General features: G+C 35.0%; 1 protein-coding gene across 1 annotated transcript in view; it reads right to left on the minus strand.

Annotated features, from left to right (window-relative positions):
* Positions 1 to 3901: 3901 nt before the first annotated feature.
* The window catches only part of LOC117985899 (homeotic protein Sex combs reduced-like), a 45613-nt gene continuing 33827 nt past the window's right edge, over positions 3902 to 15687 (minus strand). The window contains exon 3 of the mRNA XM_069501596.1: positions 3902 to 6161. Coding sequence (XP_069357697.1) covers positions 5857 to 6161 — 305 coding nt within the window. The 3' untranslated portion in view covers positions 3902 to 5856. The remainder of the gene's footprint in view (positions 6162 to 15687) is intronic.

A 15687-nucleotide genomic window follows, 5' to 3' on the forward strand; every position in this document is an offset into this window, starting at 1 on the left:
GTTATAACTTTACGTCTTTGAAACCAACCTTATTTCTTGTCAAGAAAAAATTACTTTTTTACTACTTTAAACAATTTTGTTTTTCAAATTATTATTGCTACAACGTTTTCTATGAAAATCCACTTACACCCATTCATTATTAAACTGTTATAATGAAACTCTTATTAGATTTTAAACCCAATCACATAGTAGGTACAATGAGATTACCTTTTGGAAAATGGAAATCTACAACTATCGCCATCTATCGGGAGTTTTAAAAAGCGTTCATCACTTTATTCTACGCTTCGGTTTTCAGACATCTTTCCGCTCGCGCGCTCTTTTAACATCTTTCCTTTTGAAGTTTTGCTACAACTACACAGATGTCGCACATTCGAATCCTTACCATTTTAGCCTCCTAATCAAAGTAAATATTTATTATGTAGGTACCATATAACATGAAATCTACTAAAAAGAGATTGTATTATATACGCAAGCCCATTAGAGCCTTTAAAATATAAGCACTAATGCAGGTTTTTATTGTCAATAATAACATTAACACTTAATTAAAAGTTTATATAGGTATCTACTTATTCTATTTTAGATTGGTAGGTATGCAATAATTTCAAATTAAGATTATATCTACAAGAACTTTTTGATCTTTATCTACTAATTTAAGTACGAACCTACCCATAAAGTGTTAACTAATTAAAATAGATAACTGCTAGTCTGACAAGTAATTTGATTTGATTAGGTAACTTTTCACCTGCCTAAAGTAAGTAGGTATAGGTACAACTTGGATATATTAACTATCTCTATGAGGTAACTACAAGGATACAAAAATGGTCGCGTATAAAAAGGAATGTTTTTTTAATCGGGCTAAGGGCTTATCATAAATCACACAGAAAAAATAATAAAACAAAAGAACGCATAGGATCTAAGCTGATATATTTATTGCAAACAATAGTTCAGTTTATTCCTTAGCTCATGTAGTTTAAGGTTCGGACTACAAAAAGTCCGGTTACATTCCGGTTTTATGAATTTAATAACTCGAATAGAGTTCAGGATTTAACCTCTTCCTCATCAATTTTACTCTGGAGATAGTTAGTTTAGCTATAGGAATTAGAAACTTAACTGTAGTGCTAATCTGCGATCACCACCTTGATGCTCTGGTTCCTTCCACCTCAAGTTATGCTGGGTTCTTTCTGCCACGTAGGTACCTACCTGCCTGCGAATTGTGGAACCAGCTTCCATTCACGTTTTCCCTCGAAACTAAAATAAGTAGGTACTTAGAATTTAGATACCTATTTAAGGGGCATGTTAACAAATCCCTTAAAGTTCCAAATATTCATGGGTGGCGGTAATTACGTTACGTTAGGTCACAGATTATGTATTACTTATTATAGTGACCTGCCCGCTCGTTTGCACTTTGCTCCCTATTGAAATACCTCATTCGGGTGGGTCTGATACACCGGCTTTGTTTCCATAAGGTATTATCCGGTAGGTACTTTGTTTTAGGTTCTTAACGCACTGCATCCAATCCGAATCTGAGAAAATTAAAATTCGGATTAAACCCGAATGTCGATGTTACACTGCATCCGTTAGGATGGATGTGGCTTGCGTATTCTTGAGACTGACCATTCTGGCATTCTGGTGTAAGTATTCGCCTGCATGATGGTTCAGATTCAGATCGAACGCAGTGAGCAAGTGTTCATACCAGAAATTTTGTGGTTGATTAGGTCCGTGAACAATGCTTCAAATTGGAGATATTCTCGACTTCGAAAAACAAAATTTGGATCTAGTGCGCAACTTGTCATAGGTACAAAGAGTACCTACACTACTTGCTACTACGCCCAACGGCTACTTGAAACCAAGAATTCTTGGATTCGGATTGCATGCAGATGCGTAAAGACATAGTTCATGACAGTTAGGGAATTTGAACTAACAAAACGTCTAGTCCTCGACGTCACTGGCAGCCCTAAGGTAGCCCTATTTTTCTTTGATTTCACGTCACCAATCACCATAGCCTAATATTTGACATAATATTATCGTCGATTCAGATTCGAAACAGACAGATCCGGGATGCGGTCGGGCTCTGTATAGTCCAGCCATAAACGATATCTTATCAGTCGTCAAACCAATGTCGTACAAGACACACGCGACACAGTGGGCACGGGATGAAAAATGATTCGCAACACAGAGCACACCTTAATGTAAGGTATCTCGAAATCCAGCCGCGATCGGCTCGACAGGACAACATTAATAATATTAGTCATAATGTGACACAGAATACGATGTGTATCTGGACTCGTGGTATGTTTGGTATCGGTTTTGCAAAAGAACAATCTAAGTTGAATGTAAAGGCAAGTATGAAATTATGTGCATACTATGTAACCTATTTGGTGCATACAGAATGTTATGGAAGTTCATTGCAGGTCGCGCTATACCTATCTATGTAGTAAGTTAAAAAAAATCATGAAAGTCTTATCATATTATTATAATACTAGCTTATGCTCGCGACTTTGTCCGCGTGGACTACAAAATCTTCAAACCCCATATTTTACCCCTCAGGGATTGCATTTTCAAAAATCCTTCCTTACCGGATACGTCATAATTGCTATCTGCATGCCCAGCCCCATCCATTCAGTAGTTTGAGATGTGCATTGATAGATCAGTCAGTCAGTCAGTTAGTCAGTCAGTCAGTCACCTTTTCATTTTATATAATATTTAGATAGTCATAAACACCATACGTCTTTACCATACGCATTTTAAATTAATTTATAGGGTTCTTTAAAAAAAATACCTACTGTGAAATTGAAAGGAAACATTTTACTGACCAGGTACTCCTTCAAGTCAGTTGAAAAATGTTTTTCCATGAAAAATTTTGCTCTGAAACCCCTTACTCCCTGCCGGACACATTCTTGGCTTAGGCCTTGCGCTACACCTAAGCGAGTAGGTACCTACTTGGAACAGTCAATTAGGGTGACTGTCCACTGAAGCGGAGCGGAGCGGAGATGTGTTGAGCAGACCAATCAGATTGTCGGTAAATAACGTGATAATTTTATTCCGTTATCTGACAAAGCTCTGATTGGTCAATTATACACATCTTCGCTCTGCTCCGCTTCAGTGGACAGGCACCCTTAGACCTAAGCCATTGAAAAGATTTGGTAGGTACTTTATATCTATACCTTTCGGTAGGTACGTATGTAGCTTTTGCCGGATACAGCAACAGTAAAAGTATAAAGCAAAATATTCCGACAGGATGATTTATAGGTTCAGGCTCCGATACGCGCCCGCGACCTACAAACTAAAGCAACCTTCACATTTTTCGACTCTTTGTTGGCACGTGGTACCCCGGCGCCCCCTCGCAGGTTGTCATTGGTACTATCATTTATCATCACTCAATACGAGCGGAGGCGTCGAGCTGGCGGTTGCAGCGAATGTTTGAAATTAACTTGGATAACCGTTTTCTTTTGCGAGGTTTTTTAGAAATACCAGTCAAGTCGAGAGTTTTTGAAAATCGGTGAAGGGGTGGAAATTCCTATCCTAAAACCCGTAAGTAGGTAGGTTCTTCATTTTTACCCGAAAGCCCAAATACTTACAAATTTTTAAAGATAAATATAAATAAATTCAAAAATGGCAAACTTTCAATACAAACTTTCATCCCCTTAGTGATAGAATTTCCTTAAATCCTTTCTTAGTGGGCGCTTACGTTACAAAATGATCTTACTGTAAAAAACTAAAGTTTCTAACTCAGTGATTTGGCTATGTCAGTCAGTCAGAACAAGTCTATTAATTATATGACGTATTGATTAGGCTGTATCTAGCAACTATTTCAATCTTGTAAACTGTATGCCTTGTCAAGTTTAAAATCTCTATTCTAGGTATACCCTTAATAACACACAAAATGAAAATGAAAACCATGTCTATATTCATAATTTATTTTATCATTTTCACCAATTTTCTCAAATTTAATAATACATTTTATTCATACAATATAATAATTTAAATGATCATGTAGCATACTTCACTAGAGCTCTCATTTAACTGGAATGAACGATAAAGATATTTATATTTATTAATTAGAAAGAAATAACACAAGTAAATAAACAATATTATACAAAATGGGAAATAATAGAGACAGTTCAAATAATAGGCCACATCCTATTGCACAACATAATTTACAACGTAGAAAATGTTCTTGAACAAAAACATGAGCATCTCATTAATTGATATTCGGAAATTATTTGTTTACACTATGTGACAAAACCTACTATTTACAAACAATAAATAAAGCAACAAATTAAACCAGGTAAAAAGTTGAAATTAAGCCAAAAATCATAAAACCACACCATCAGATTTTAAATATGAAACTCAAAAAGATGTTTCACTTAAGAATAATTTTTTTAACAAAATATCACAGCTGACCACGACATTAAAGAGATTCTAACAAAACTTTAAAGCATTAATTTTAAATGAAACTGCAGAACTAATGGAAGAATAATAAGAGTTTAATAGATGTACATTAGAAATACTTTAAAGAAGAAATTAAAAATCTTTACCCACTAATTTTATATTTTAAGTACATTTTACAAATACGACATTAAAGATTTTAAAGTACGCATTAGTCATATGAATCAATAAGTTGGTATCGTTGGTGGACATTTAAAACTAATTATAGCTATTATTCTAAATTATAACGCTATTAAACATGATTTTATAATCATATTCATTAACATATTTGTTATTTACAACTAAGAACAGGAACATAAAACAGTTCATCGAAAAAGTTGACACCATGTTGATAATTATATTAAACTTTTTCAGATATTTTTAATGCTAATTTATTTCATATTTACAAATTAAGAATGAATAAGTAATTATTCACAGATTTCTAAATTAACTGATCCTGTAATTTAAGTTCACAGAGTCCTTACAAGCCCTTGCTAATCTATAACATAATTAGGTATATCGTTAACTAACTACAGTGCGCGGCAGAAAATATCTTACATCGACCTTTAGAAAGAGATAGCGGTTTCGTAGAGCGTTGTCTCTGTTGTTGAGACCGAAAAAACGTTACATAGTTATGAGTGATAGAGACAACGCTCTACAAAGCCAAAATCACATTCTAAATGTCGATGTACAATATTTCTTATCGGCTACTGTAAATGATTTCAGTAAAAATGATTCGTTATTTCAATAGTCATAATTATTTCGTTTTGAATTCGCTAAAAGTTTATCTTATCCCTGTACATTTCCGAATTTGTTACTTTTCGCGACAGCTATTCTATACACAATTACTTTTTTATGTCGTTATGTTTGTATGTTGCTTGATACTTTTAATATTTGAAATCTAACAAACGCTCCTATCCTATTTTCTAACTATCCATCACAATTTACACTATTATTATTCATAATTTGTTTATATATATTACAATTTTAGGAATATAATGCGGATCAATTTATAGCTTATGACTAGGCAAATTTCTTTCTAAATCAACAATTTGACACATTCATGTTGATTCTAAGTTATTTGTATAACATAGCTAGCTGCAAGTTAAGTATTTAAAAATATGGATTATGTACAGATTGTAACTATAATGTTTCACTGTTTGATGTCCTTTGTCTTCTTTGTTACCCTCTTACACGTTTGTATTTCAACACGCACACATTTTGTTTTTGAGTGTCACTGAATGTCACAACAACAAGTTTCAACAAATTAGTCTAAATAAATTTTTCGAACAGCGAATAACTGATCTAGTCTAGTTGCTGTAACATCGCAATATGCTACTGTGATGTTACACACAACCCCGTCTTAAAAACGGCAGACTAATAAGGTTAGTAAATCAGTTATCCACTATTCGAAAAATTCCACTGATCCTATGCTGACAAGTGCGCAAATTGACTCGGGTGAAGGTCGAATTGGTAAGGATGGCCGTACGGATTCATATGGTATGGGACGATATTCATCGATGCCATTTTGTGTTCTTTCTTCCACTTCATGCGCCGGTTCTGGAACCAGATCTTGATTTGGCGCTCGGTTAGGCAGAGCGCGTGCGCAATCTCGATCCGTCTCCTCCTCGTCAGGTACCGGTTGAAGTGGAACTCCTTCTCGAGCTCGAGCGTCTGGTACCGGGTGTATGACGTCCTTTGGCGTTTCGTCTCTCCATTTGCATTTACTGTACCTGAAACAGTTACAAGAGACAATTAATAACGTTGCATTTGTAATAATTTTAGTACGTTCACGACAGAAGTTAATTACGCCCTATACTAGTTATAGGAGAAGGCACGTTAATATTTAGAACTGAATGCCCGTTTGAGCGCCAATGAATAGTTGGCTCGATCGTCTCGTGCCTTGCCACGCTTGCTCGATTGTGATGTACAGCTTGCGGCAATGCGCACGATTCAAGACGAGATTTCTGTTAAGAATTTATAAAGCGCACTTCAATTTATTATCATATACGTCTCCGAAATGATTTATTACACTAGTAAATATGAATTAATTTAAAATACGAGTTAAAGGCAAAAGTATTTCAAGGTAAAGGGTATGAGCATCTTGAAAGAGAGATTATTTATTAAGTTGCGTTTAAACGTCGATAAAATTAGCATCGATATAAATAGTTTTAGGGAAGAGACACGATAGAGTCTGAACAAAATTGACTAGGCAAATGAAAGAAGGGCTCGACAGTAGTGTGAACAGTCTGGCGATGGTGAGTGGCGAGTCACGGGTTGCATGCCGCGCGCACACCTGTCACGCCACGTCGCCGGTGCAGCCCACCACTTGGTCGGCTTGGATGCTCGCCAGTCCACTTGTGATCGATATGCGACCTGTCCGACTCTGTCTTCCAAATTAAACTGTGTCATTTGTTACATTTCTTTAAGCAGCCTCGACCACTAATGAATCGCTTTCGAAATAACCGACTATTAACGTTTGTTTATCAACTTTATTGACAACTACGGTCTCCTCTCGGAATGATGAATCATAAGTGCAGCTTATAAAGTAACGCAACTGAAAATATTAATACAAACGGAACGATAAACACATAAAAGAAATGCGACGGTAATAAATACAGCACAAGCGTTCGATTTACTCCCTTATTCCGTCCGAGATGTCAAGCCCGCGTCGATAAAGATGTTTAAAAACTATAAATATTGATGTCCTCCGAAGTACTACAAGTGATGTTGCAGCAAAAACCCTATGAGATTGAAATGTTAGTGACAGGCTGATGCACAAACAACTGACTGGCAGCATTATTTTACCATAATCCTTGTACAGAGATGAAACGAATGGACACAATACGAGGGCATATGAATTTCAATGTGAATTCACAAATATGGTGATTTTGATGAAATGCTTAATATTAAAATTCTGATTCCAAGTAGGTATGATTAGGAAGTGCAGATGAATATAGGAGGATAAAAACCTCAGAACAGGTATAAGCGATATGTCACGGTGACAAAAGAGCTGCCTGCTACATTATTTTGCAATACATCAAGGTTCGAGATGTCGTTTAGATATTTGTGATCCTAAAGCTTCGTTTCTACTGGTGGTGGCATCGAGGTAGCGACTATTTTTAGTGTTAGTTTTAATGAGATAATAGTGTTGAGTTATAATTTATTATGAACTCATTTCGTGACGTGGTGGGTTGTAATTAATGTAATAGAAATAGATTGTAATAAAAGTTAGATAAATCATTAGGTCAGTGTTTATTACAGAAATAGCCGGTGTTTTGGTTGAAAACACAATAATATGGTGATTTGTTTTGTAAAAAGCAAATATAAATTACAAATTAGCAAGTAGGTACCTCAATGTAATTTTCACTTGCCATAATTAAAGCAAAAGTGAGCTGGTTAAAATTATTGGTACCTATTTGCTAAATATTATATCATAAATTCCATTCCTTTTTTCTAAAGTCGGTGATTCTAGGTCACAGATCGTTTTATATTCCGTCTGGGTCTAGACATATTGCATGGTCGAATTTTAAACGAATGACATCTAGTAATACCTATGGATGAGTCTAAAATTTGAAAACTAAAACAGTCTGAATCTGGAGACGATTTCGGTGATATTTAGATATTATTTTGAACATTTTTAAATTAAATTTTAAATAGTTACAATTTCAAAATACAACGTAGTATACCTACTGTTCCTTGTTGAAGTTGTTGGTGCTGGGAATTGCTAAATAAATAATCTCTATGATTACATGTTTAATAAAAATAACTAACTTCTGTATGATGAAAATAAATCTATTAATGTTTTACTTTTCAATTCACCTCGATGATGGCTGGCAAATTTGATATGCCAGCAATTTCTACTTTTATTTGAAAATTTTTGGTAGATTTTATAATATATGATAATTTAAATTTATTTAATTTAAAAATGTTCAAAATAATATCTATTTTTTATAATATTTGATAGTTTTTAGAATTCGTGTCTGATTTCCGCTGCTCAGTCAATATTTTCGCTGCTCAGTCATTATTTTCGTAGCTATTGATTAGGCGCCGTTTTGGGATGTTTTGAAACTCATATGTGGCTCGTGTATTTTACGTAATGCTTAAATAATTTATACACTGACTGTTCACTTAAATATACTTCGTGATTGTACCTAGTTTATTTTTTCTGCTCGCTTTAATATTACCCGAAAAAATCTACGGACATATTTATAAATAGTATTCGTTATTTTCATGTATTTAGGTAGCTTGTTTATTATATATTTTAATCACTTATTCCACTCCAACTGGATCTATAAGAAAAATGATCACAAGCCATTCGGAATATTTTTCTTACATCTTTCCATCAACGTGGGTACTTAATAACGGGCTAGATATGCCAACATAAAAATGTTTAGCGATAAAACATCAAAGAGGGCATGACTAATGACATCAAGATGAAAACAGAATACATGTAATAAAAGTGTCGTGTGTATTTTTATGTGGTCAATCCTATGATGTTTGGACTGATAAGCAAGAGGCTTCTGAGTGCCATAATCATTTTAGGGTTCCGTACCCAAAGGTTGCCAACGGGACCCTATTACTAAGCCTGCGCTGTCCGTCAGTTTGTCTATCTGTTTGTCTGTATACCATGAATTGTTATCACAATGTGCTCTTAGCAATAATTTGCTCCTAGCAATCAGAGAATATAGAGAGTTAAAATTTTCACAAAGTGTCTTTTTATTGCTACTATAACAACAAAGAAGATACAAAATTCAAAATTACCGTCATGTTAGTAAAAAAATTAAAAAGTACATGTCATCATTGCTTTCCTAAGACATGATTGTCGCCAAGCGCAAGACTGGAATAAAAAAATGTAGAAAAGAAAAACAATTTTCAGAAATTTCACCCCAGCGAACATAGGGCTAGAGTGAATATCTAGGGCTAGATAAGTAATTTCAAAGTACGTCTACTATTTTATTTCTACATTTTGTAAGTTAGATCTATTTAGGTATCTATAGTTAAATGTAATTGGTCCAAAGTTACATAAATACTTAGGTGATTAGATTAAGGATTGGTCTTAAGCACAGATATTATGGTATAATAATCATATCTCTGGTCTTAGATGATACATTAGATGGATTGGTCTCCGAGCGAAGCAGATACCAATCCTTAATCTAAGATACATTAAATATTATTCAGATTGTAAGAACACCTGAAAACTAGAAATCAGTAGAGACGTCATAAAACTGGTTGCTAGGAGCAAATGTATATACCATCTGCCCATTACAAGTAGTCGGTGCATCGTCAAACAGGTCATCCTATAATATTCAATACAAACAGACACATTAATCATGAATAGCGGGTGAATTTTTAAATTTAGATCCAGTCTAGTATTTTGAATTTTGAGCTGGGATGTGGTACCTATCCTTGTAATATTTAGGCTCGTTTTAGAGGTGTTGAGATTTATTATTATCATCAACAACCGTTAGACGTCCAATGCTGGATATAAGTCTCTTGTAGAGACATCCACACGTCATGGATTTATTATATTATCTTGAAAAATATTTCGATCCAATGTAGGAATGTGCACGTTTATAATTAGGTAAGTACACTTATGTATCTAGTTTTCGTTTGAATGAGGATCTATCAGTCTCTGGCAAGTGAAAATTGTGACCATTCTAATTTTTTATTCGGTATGCGATGTATAAATAAATAGATAGAAATATTTTTATTCAAATAAATTTTTACAAGTGCTGTTGCATCGTCAAATGAATCTATCAATGCCTGGTTCGGAATGCCCTTCCTACCGAGAAGAACCATTAAGAATCTCAGGAGTTACTCTTATCAAATATTAAATTTACAACAAAATGCCATGCATAAGTAAGTATGTAATTGATTGTGAAATTTCATTAGGTACCTAATTAGCAGTGGCGTGCACAGTGTTTGAAGCCAGGGTAGGCATTAGTTAGGTTGGAACCTGTTTACTGGCAGGTCATAATGAAAATTATGCATTAAGCTATTACAACTGGGATAAGCAGTGCATTTATGCCTCTATGACGTGCACGCCACTGCTAATTAGGTATAAAAGATTACACTCATTCCCATAAATGGTTTTCTGACTTTCTTGAGGCGGAGCGCAGGTGTCGCTACTTGCTAGCTTATTACGATTTCTAGTTTAGTTATATTTGGATCACAGATTTTCTTGTTAACAAGAATATGTTGTCTTACAAAAATTACACCTATGTACCACAACTTCATATTATTTTGTGGTCAACCATTCAATGCAATTCATTATCATAGTTATTATTTTATACAAGAATTCAAGGAAGGTGCGGCTACTTTGAGCCTAAGTATATTGCAGTATTAATCATAGTCCTCACTAATTCCGTAAAGGTCATGCCGTCAAGCTACTAATCCCTCGCGTGAATAATCGCAAAGATACCCTTCAGATAAATACAAAGTGGAATTTACTGAATTCACAATAAAGTTTAATTTTAAATGCCACTGTATTATCGCGGCTTGACCACCACTAATTATTTTTACTTGTCGCCTACCTATCAGGAGTCTACTTAAAACGCTACCCGCGTCGTGCTTCGAGTTTTATTCGTCCAATCTCTTTATTTTATTTGGAGAATGGAATATGCGATTGGACGTTGTTTTATCTGCTTTATAATATTATACAGTTGGCTTAGTAGTAGCAACATTGTTTTCTACCTAAATATTTTTAGTGTTCAATGTATATTTTTCATGTATCTACTTGTACTTTTCTTAGGCCTATTATAATCCTGGACATCTAACCCATTACTGCTCGCTGATTGTTTTAAATCTACATACATTGTTTGATAGGCTTTTAGTTTTTATAGTGACTCTAGCTGACCTGGTTCACTCAAGTGAAAATTTTGAAAATCTGCGAGATGGTGTAGGTAAGCAAAAATCTTAAAACACATACCTATCTACTTTTTCAGTTTTGCCCGAAAGCCTAAATAACATTTTTTACGGATAAAACTTAAAAAATTACGGAATCCCATACAAACTTTCATCTCCTGTTTAACCTTCCTTTAAAAATCATTTTTGATTAGTGCCTGCATTGCCAAAATTTCTTGATTGACTGACTGATCTATAAACGCAAAAGATAGATCAATCAGTCAGGACAAGCGATTTAAGTATACATATAGGTAAATACGCTTCGCTCTTCTTCGTCTACTCACTACGACGTCTTCAAAACATGCGTGTCCCAAATTATGTCATCATCCCGTAGAATGTTGCGACTCGGTGTTACTTCATACTTCATAAGTCATTTCCTAGTCACCACTCCTTGTTATTTGGCTCGTTGCCTCACGTTTATTAATTTAGGCGTTTCACAAAAAATCGACCCAGTGCGAGTCAGACTCGTGCAAGGAGGGTTCCGTATTCGGGTATTTTTTCGACATTTTCCACGCTAAATCAAAAACTACTATGCATAAAAATAAATAAAAACCTATTTAAGAATGTACGGATACAAACCTTTCATAATATGATACCCCACTTGGTAGGTACCTATACCTAATTATCTCACTTTATAAATTGAAAATACATTTTAATTTTTTTTGGTCATGTAACCACAAGTTCACGCTTTTAGGATTTTTTCCTTTACTTGTGCTATAAGACCTACCTACCTGTCAAATTTCATGATTTTAGGTCAACGGTAAGTACCCTATAGGTTTTCTTGACAGGCACGACAGACGGACAGACAAACAGATAGAGAGACAGACAACGAACTGATCCTATAAGGGTTCCTATTTTCTTTTTGAATTACAAAACCCTAAAAACATTGAAATCGTTTTAATTTTCAAACATTAGAAAACTTAACGTATCTAATATAGTGATAGGTAATAAATAAATAAATAAATAAATATTTCAATGAGACTTTAAAAATTTAATATATTGTGTGTCATACACCGTAAGAACTCATTACGAATCATGGGCAAAGACTTCAAATTGTAGATAAACAAAAAATGCTTTAGGTACCTAGCTCCCATCAACACCTTACCACGAAATTACTACAACTAAACCGAGGGAAACTTAGAACAGTTGTACACCTCTCCATTCTAGGCTCTAGGTATCACCGGCAAACCTCTATCTCCAGATCATGCATGAAGATTGACGAGACACCGGAACACGTACCTACTGCTCAAATGCAGTGGTGTATCCGCCCAAAGCGAAACCTACATTGCCTTCTCAGCAACACTTCCCGAAGTCGTCGCTGATCTGGGTGGCCTGTATGAAAACGTTACCTATATTTACCACTAACTTATAAGGATAAGTTAGTGCCTATCCTTGCGACTTATCCGCCCAAAGCGAAACCTACATTGCCTTCTCAGCAACACTTCCTGAAGTCGTCGCTGATCTGGGTGGCCTGTGTGAAAACGTTACCTATATTTACCACTAACTTATAAGGATAAGTTAGTGCCTATCCTTGCGACTTATCCGCCCAAAGCGAAACCTACATTGCCTTCTCAGCAACACTTCCCGAAGTCGTCGCTGATCTGGGTGGCCTGTGTGAAAACGTTACCTATATTTACCACTACACTCTTTTACCCCCTTAGGGGTTCCATTTCCAAAAGTTATTTCTTAGCGGATGAAAAAATTATATTAGCTATCTGCATGCCAAAATCCCGAACCGTCCAGAAGAGCTGTGATAGATCAGTCAGCTTTCTTGTATGTATTCAGCTATAATAATTGGCTTCCAAAAAGATTTTTTGAATTACTAAATGGTAAAACTTGTCTGATTTCCTAGTTACACAAAACAGAATGATTTAATCCTTAGATATTAATAATACTTAAATTCTTAAGTGCGTCTATCTGTCTATCTGAATGTTATCTTTCCACGGTCCATCTGTTTTACTAAATAATTCGACAAAAGGAGATAACTTGAATCCCGGACATTTTAAAAAATTCTACGTCCACGCGAAGTCGCGGGCGTCATAATATTAAGTGAATAAACGTTTACAAACTTGCTGACAAAATTTACGACGGTAGGTATGAAGTAATACCACTACAGTACGGACTACATAAAAGGGTTCCGATATCTGATTGGGGCCCCGTACAGAACACGGCATTAAGAGCGAATTTCTCATTTCGTGCACTAATCACGACGAAGAAATATTATGGACGCTAATATCTTGTACACATTTACATAGCGCGCAATAAATTAGTGCGCGGGAGACGGCGCCGTTGATAAATTCCTATTGGTGCTTTTCGATGGGCTATTTCCAAACCATGGCGACTCTTTGATATCTCAGACATAATTTTATGATAAAGAAAAAATGCTTTAACCTTGCTTTTGCATGCAATAAATGCTAGGACTGACTAGATGATACCTTGAGTTTCCTGTTGCTGCTTTTCGATAGAAATCCTAGCTAAGTCTCTGGAGTCTTGATATCTTTAAAAACAATGCATAAACTTTTTTAACCATTATGGTAAACTTTTGCTTCTTTCATAAAGCACGTAGCTTTACGAAATTTATTATTGTACGTATGTATAATTGAATTTATAGCCAGTTTTTTTTTGAAACCCACTATCTCATACAATGGAACTTCGATAAATTGCTATTGGCGCTGTTTAATATCTAGTCTATATTTTCTTTTTCTTTATAACAATGAGTAGAGCGCTTTGTCTTTATATTTTCTTTTTAGGCCTTAAGATGCCCCAGAGCACCTTTGTAAAATCGCTTTAATATAATATACCCTACATACTTGAATCTACTCTTTGGTATCTGCTATTAAGTAAATTCGAATTGCTTTTTAGAACTACATAATTTTGCTATACAATATACAGCCTCATCATACAGACGTTATTTGTATAATAAAATTATGTAGCTCTAAAAATAATTCGAATTTACATATTGATGATGATAGAGATGATCTTTCGTACATGTGGCTAATTAACTATAATATTATTATAGAACAAAGATACATAGATATATAGATATAAGAATTTGTAAAAATTCATCTTGAATCTTTTGTTATCATACAAGTCTATTTGGAATAGTGCACAAAGGCACATTTTGTATTTTGCAATTTAAATTTGTACATTTGGCTTACAATACAAGGATTTTGTCGCGGAAACAACGGCAGATGTAACTTTATCGAATGGTGGAATCTTCATATTTTTGTAACCAGTGCTTATAATAACTATACTATACATATCTATACCTAGCACTGGTTATACCTAAAACTCAGTCACCGCACACCAGTTCAAAATCTGCATTCCAAATCGGGTGGTATAGACTACAGAGAAACGTAGCATAAGAGCCACTATACTCTATCCCATACAAATGGTAGAGCCAAAATTCTCAGTAGCGTTAAACATTTTGAGGCACCAACTAACCAAAAACATGTTTTCATCAAAACATTCGAAATTGTTTTCAAAAACATTCAAAATTCAATTACAAAACATACCTACCTAGTTTCATTTGTGATTGGTTGGTGACTCAAAATGGTTAACGCCCAATGAGATTTTTGCCACTATCATTTGTATGGGATTACGTACCTAACAGAGAGAGCGCTATATTAACTTCTTTCCGCAGATAGGGTATAGTTTTCCTACGTGAAATAAATGTTTTGATTTATTTATAGTACGCGACAGGTTGAGGTGGCAATCAGGGTTGGAACACCCTGCACACCCGCACAGCCACCAGTGCGGTTAGCGCGGGTAACGTGCGGGTACGTGCGAGGCATCCTCCTGCCTCATACCCCGATTGAACTATAGTACATACCTACCTACTATGATTTCGAAAATTGATTATGTTTCAATACCTAGGTATTAATGTTATATTTGTCATTTATCAAGTTAGGTATTTCCTTTTTTATTACATTATATTTTAAGTTATCCCCTGACTGCAATCTCACTTGGTGGTAAGTCATGACTCATGATGCAGTCTAAGATGGAAGCGGGCTAACTTGGAAGGGTATGGCAGTTTTGTTAAAACCATAAACCCTTATTAGCTGTCGCTTGCCAGAACGGCTTTGCCGGTAGGATGGTAACTAGTCACGGCGGTACCTAACCAGAGACAATTTGAGAAATGCCGAGATTTAAACCTGGTGCCTCCCACTTTTAAGAGCACAGTGCCACTGCACCAGTGAGGTCGTCAAGAGGTTTTGCATTTTTTTTTTAATTTTGATGAAATTTTTCAGATTTTCTAGGTCCACCAATTTAGTTTACTTATTAAAAGTAACCTTCAACTAAAACAATTTCATTGCACCTAAAATCCATGATATTTAAAAGTGTAGGTAATTA

The sequence above is a fragment of the Maniola hyperantus genome, chromosome 10 (assembly GCF_902806685.2).
Source record: "Maniola hyperantus chromosome 10, iAphHyp1.2, whole genome shotgun sequence".
Classification (NCBI taxonomy): Eukaryota; Metazoa; Arthropoda; class Insecta; order Lepidoptera; family Nymphalidae; genus Maniola; species Maniola hyperantus.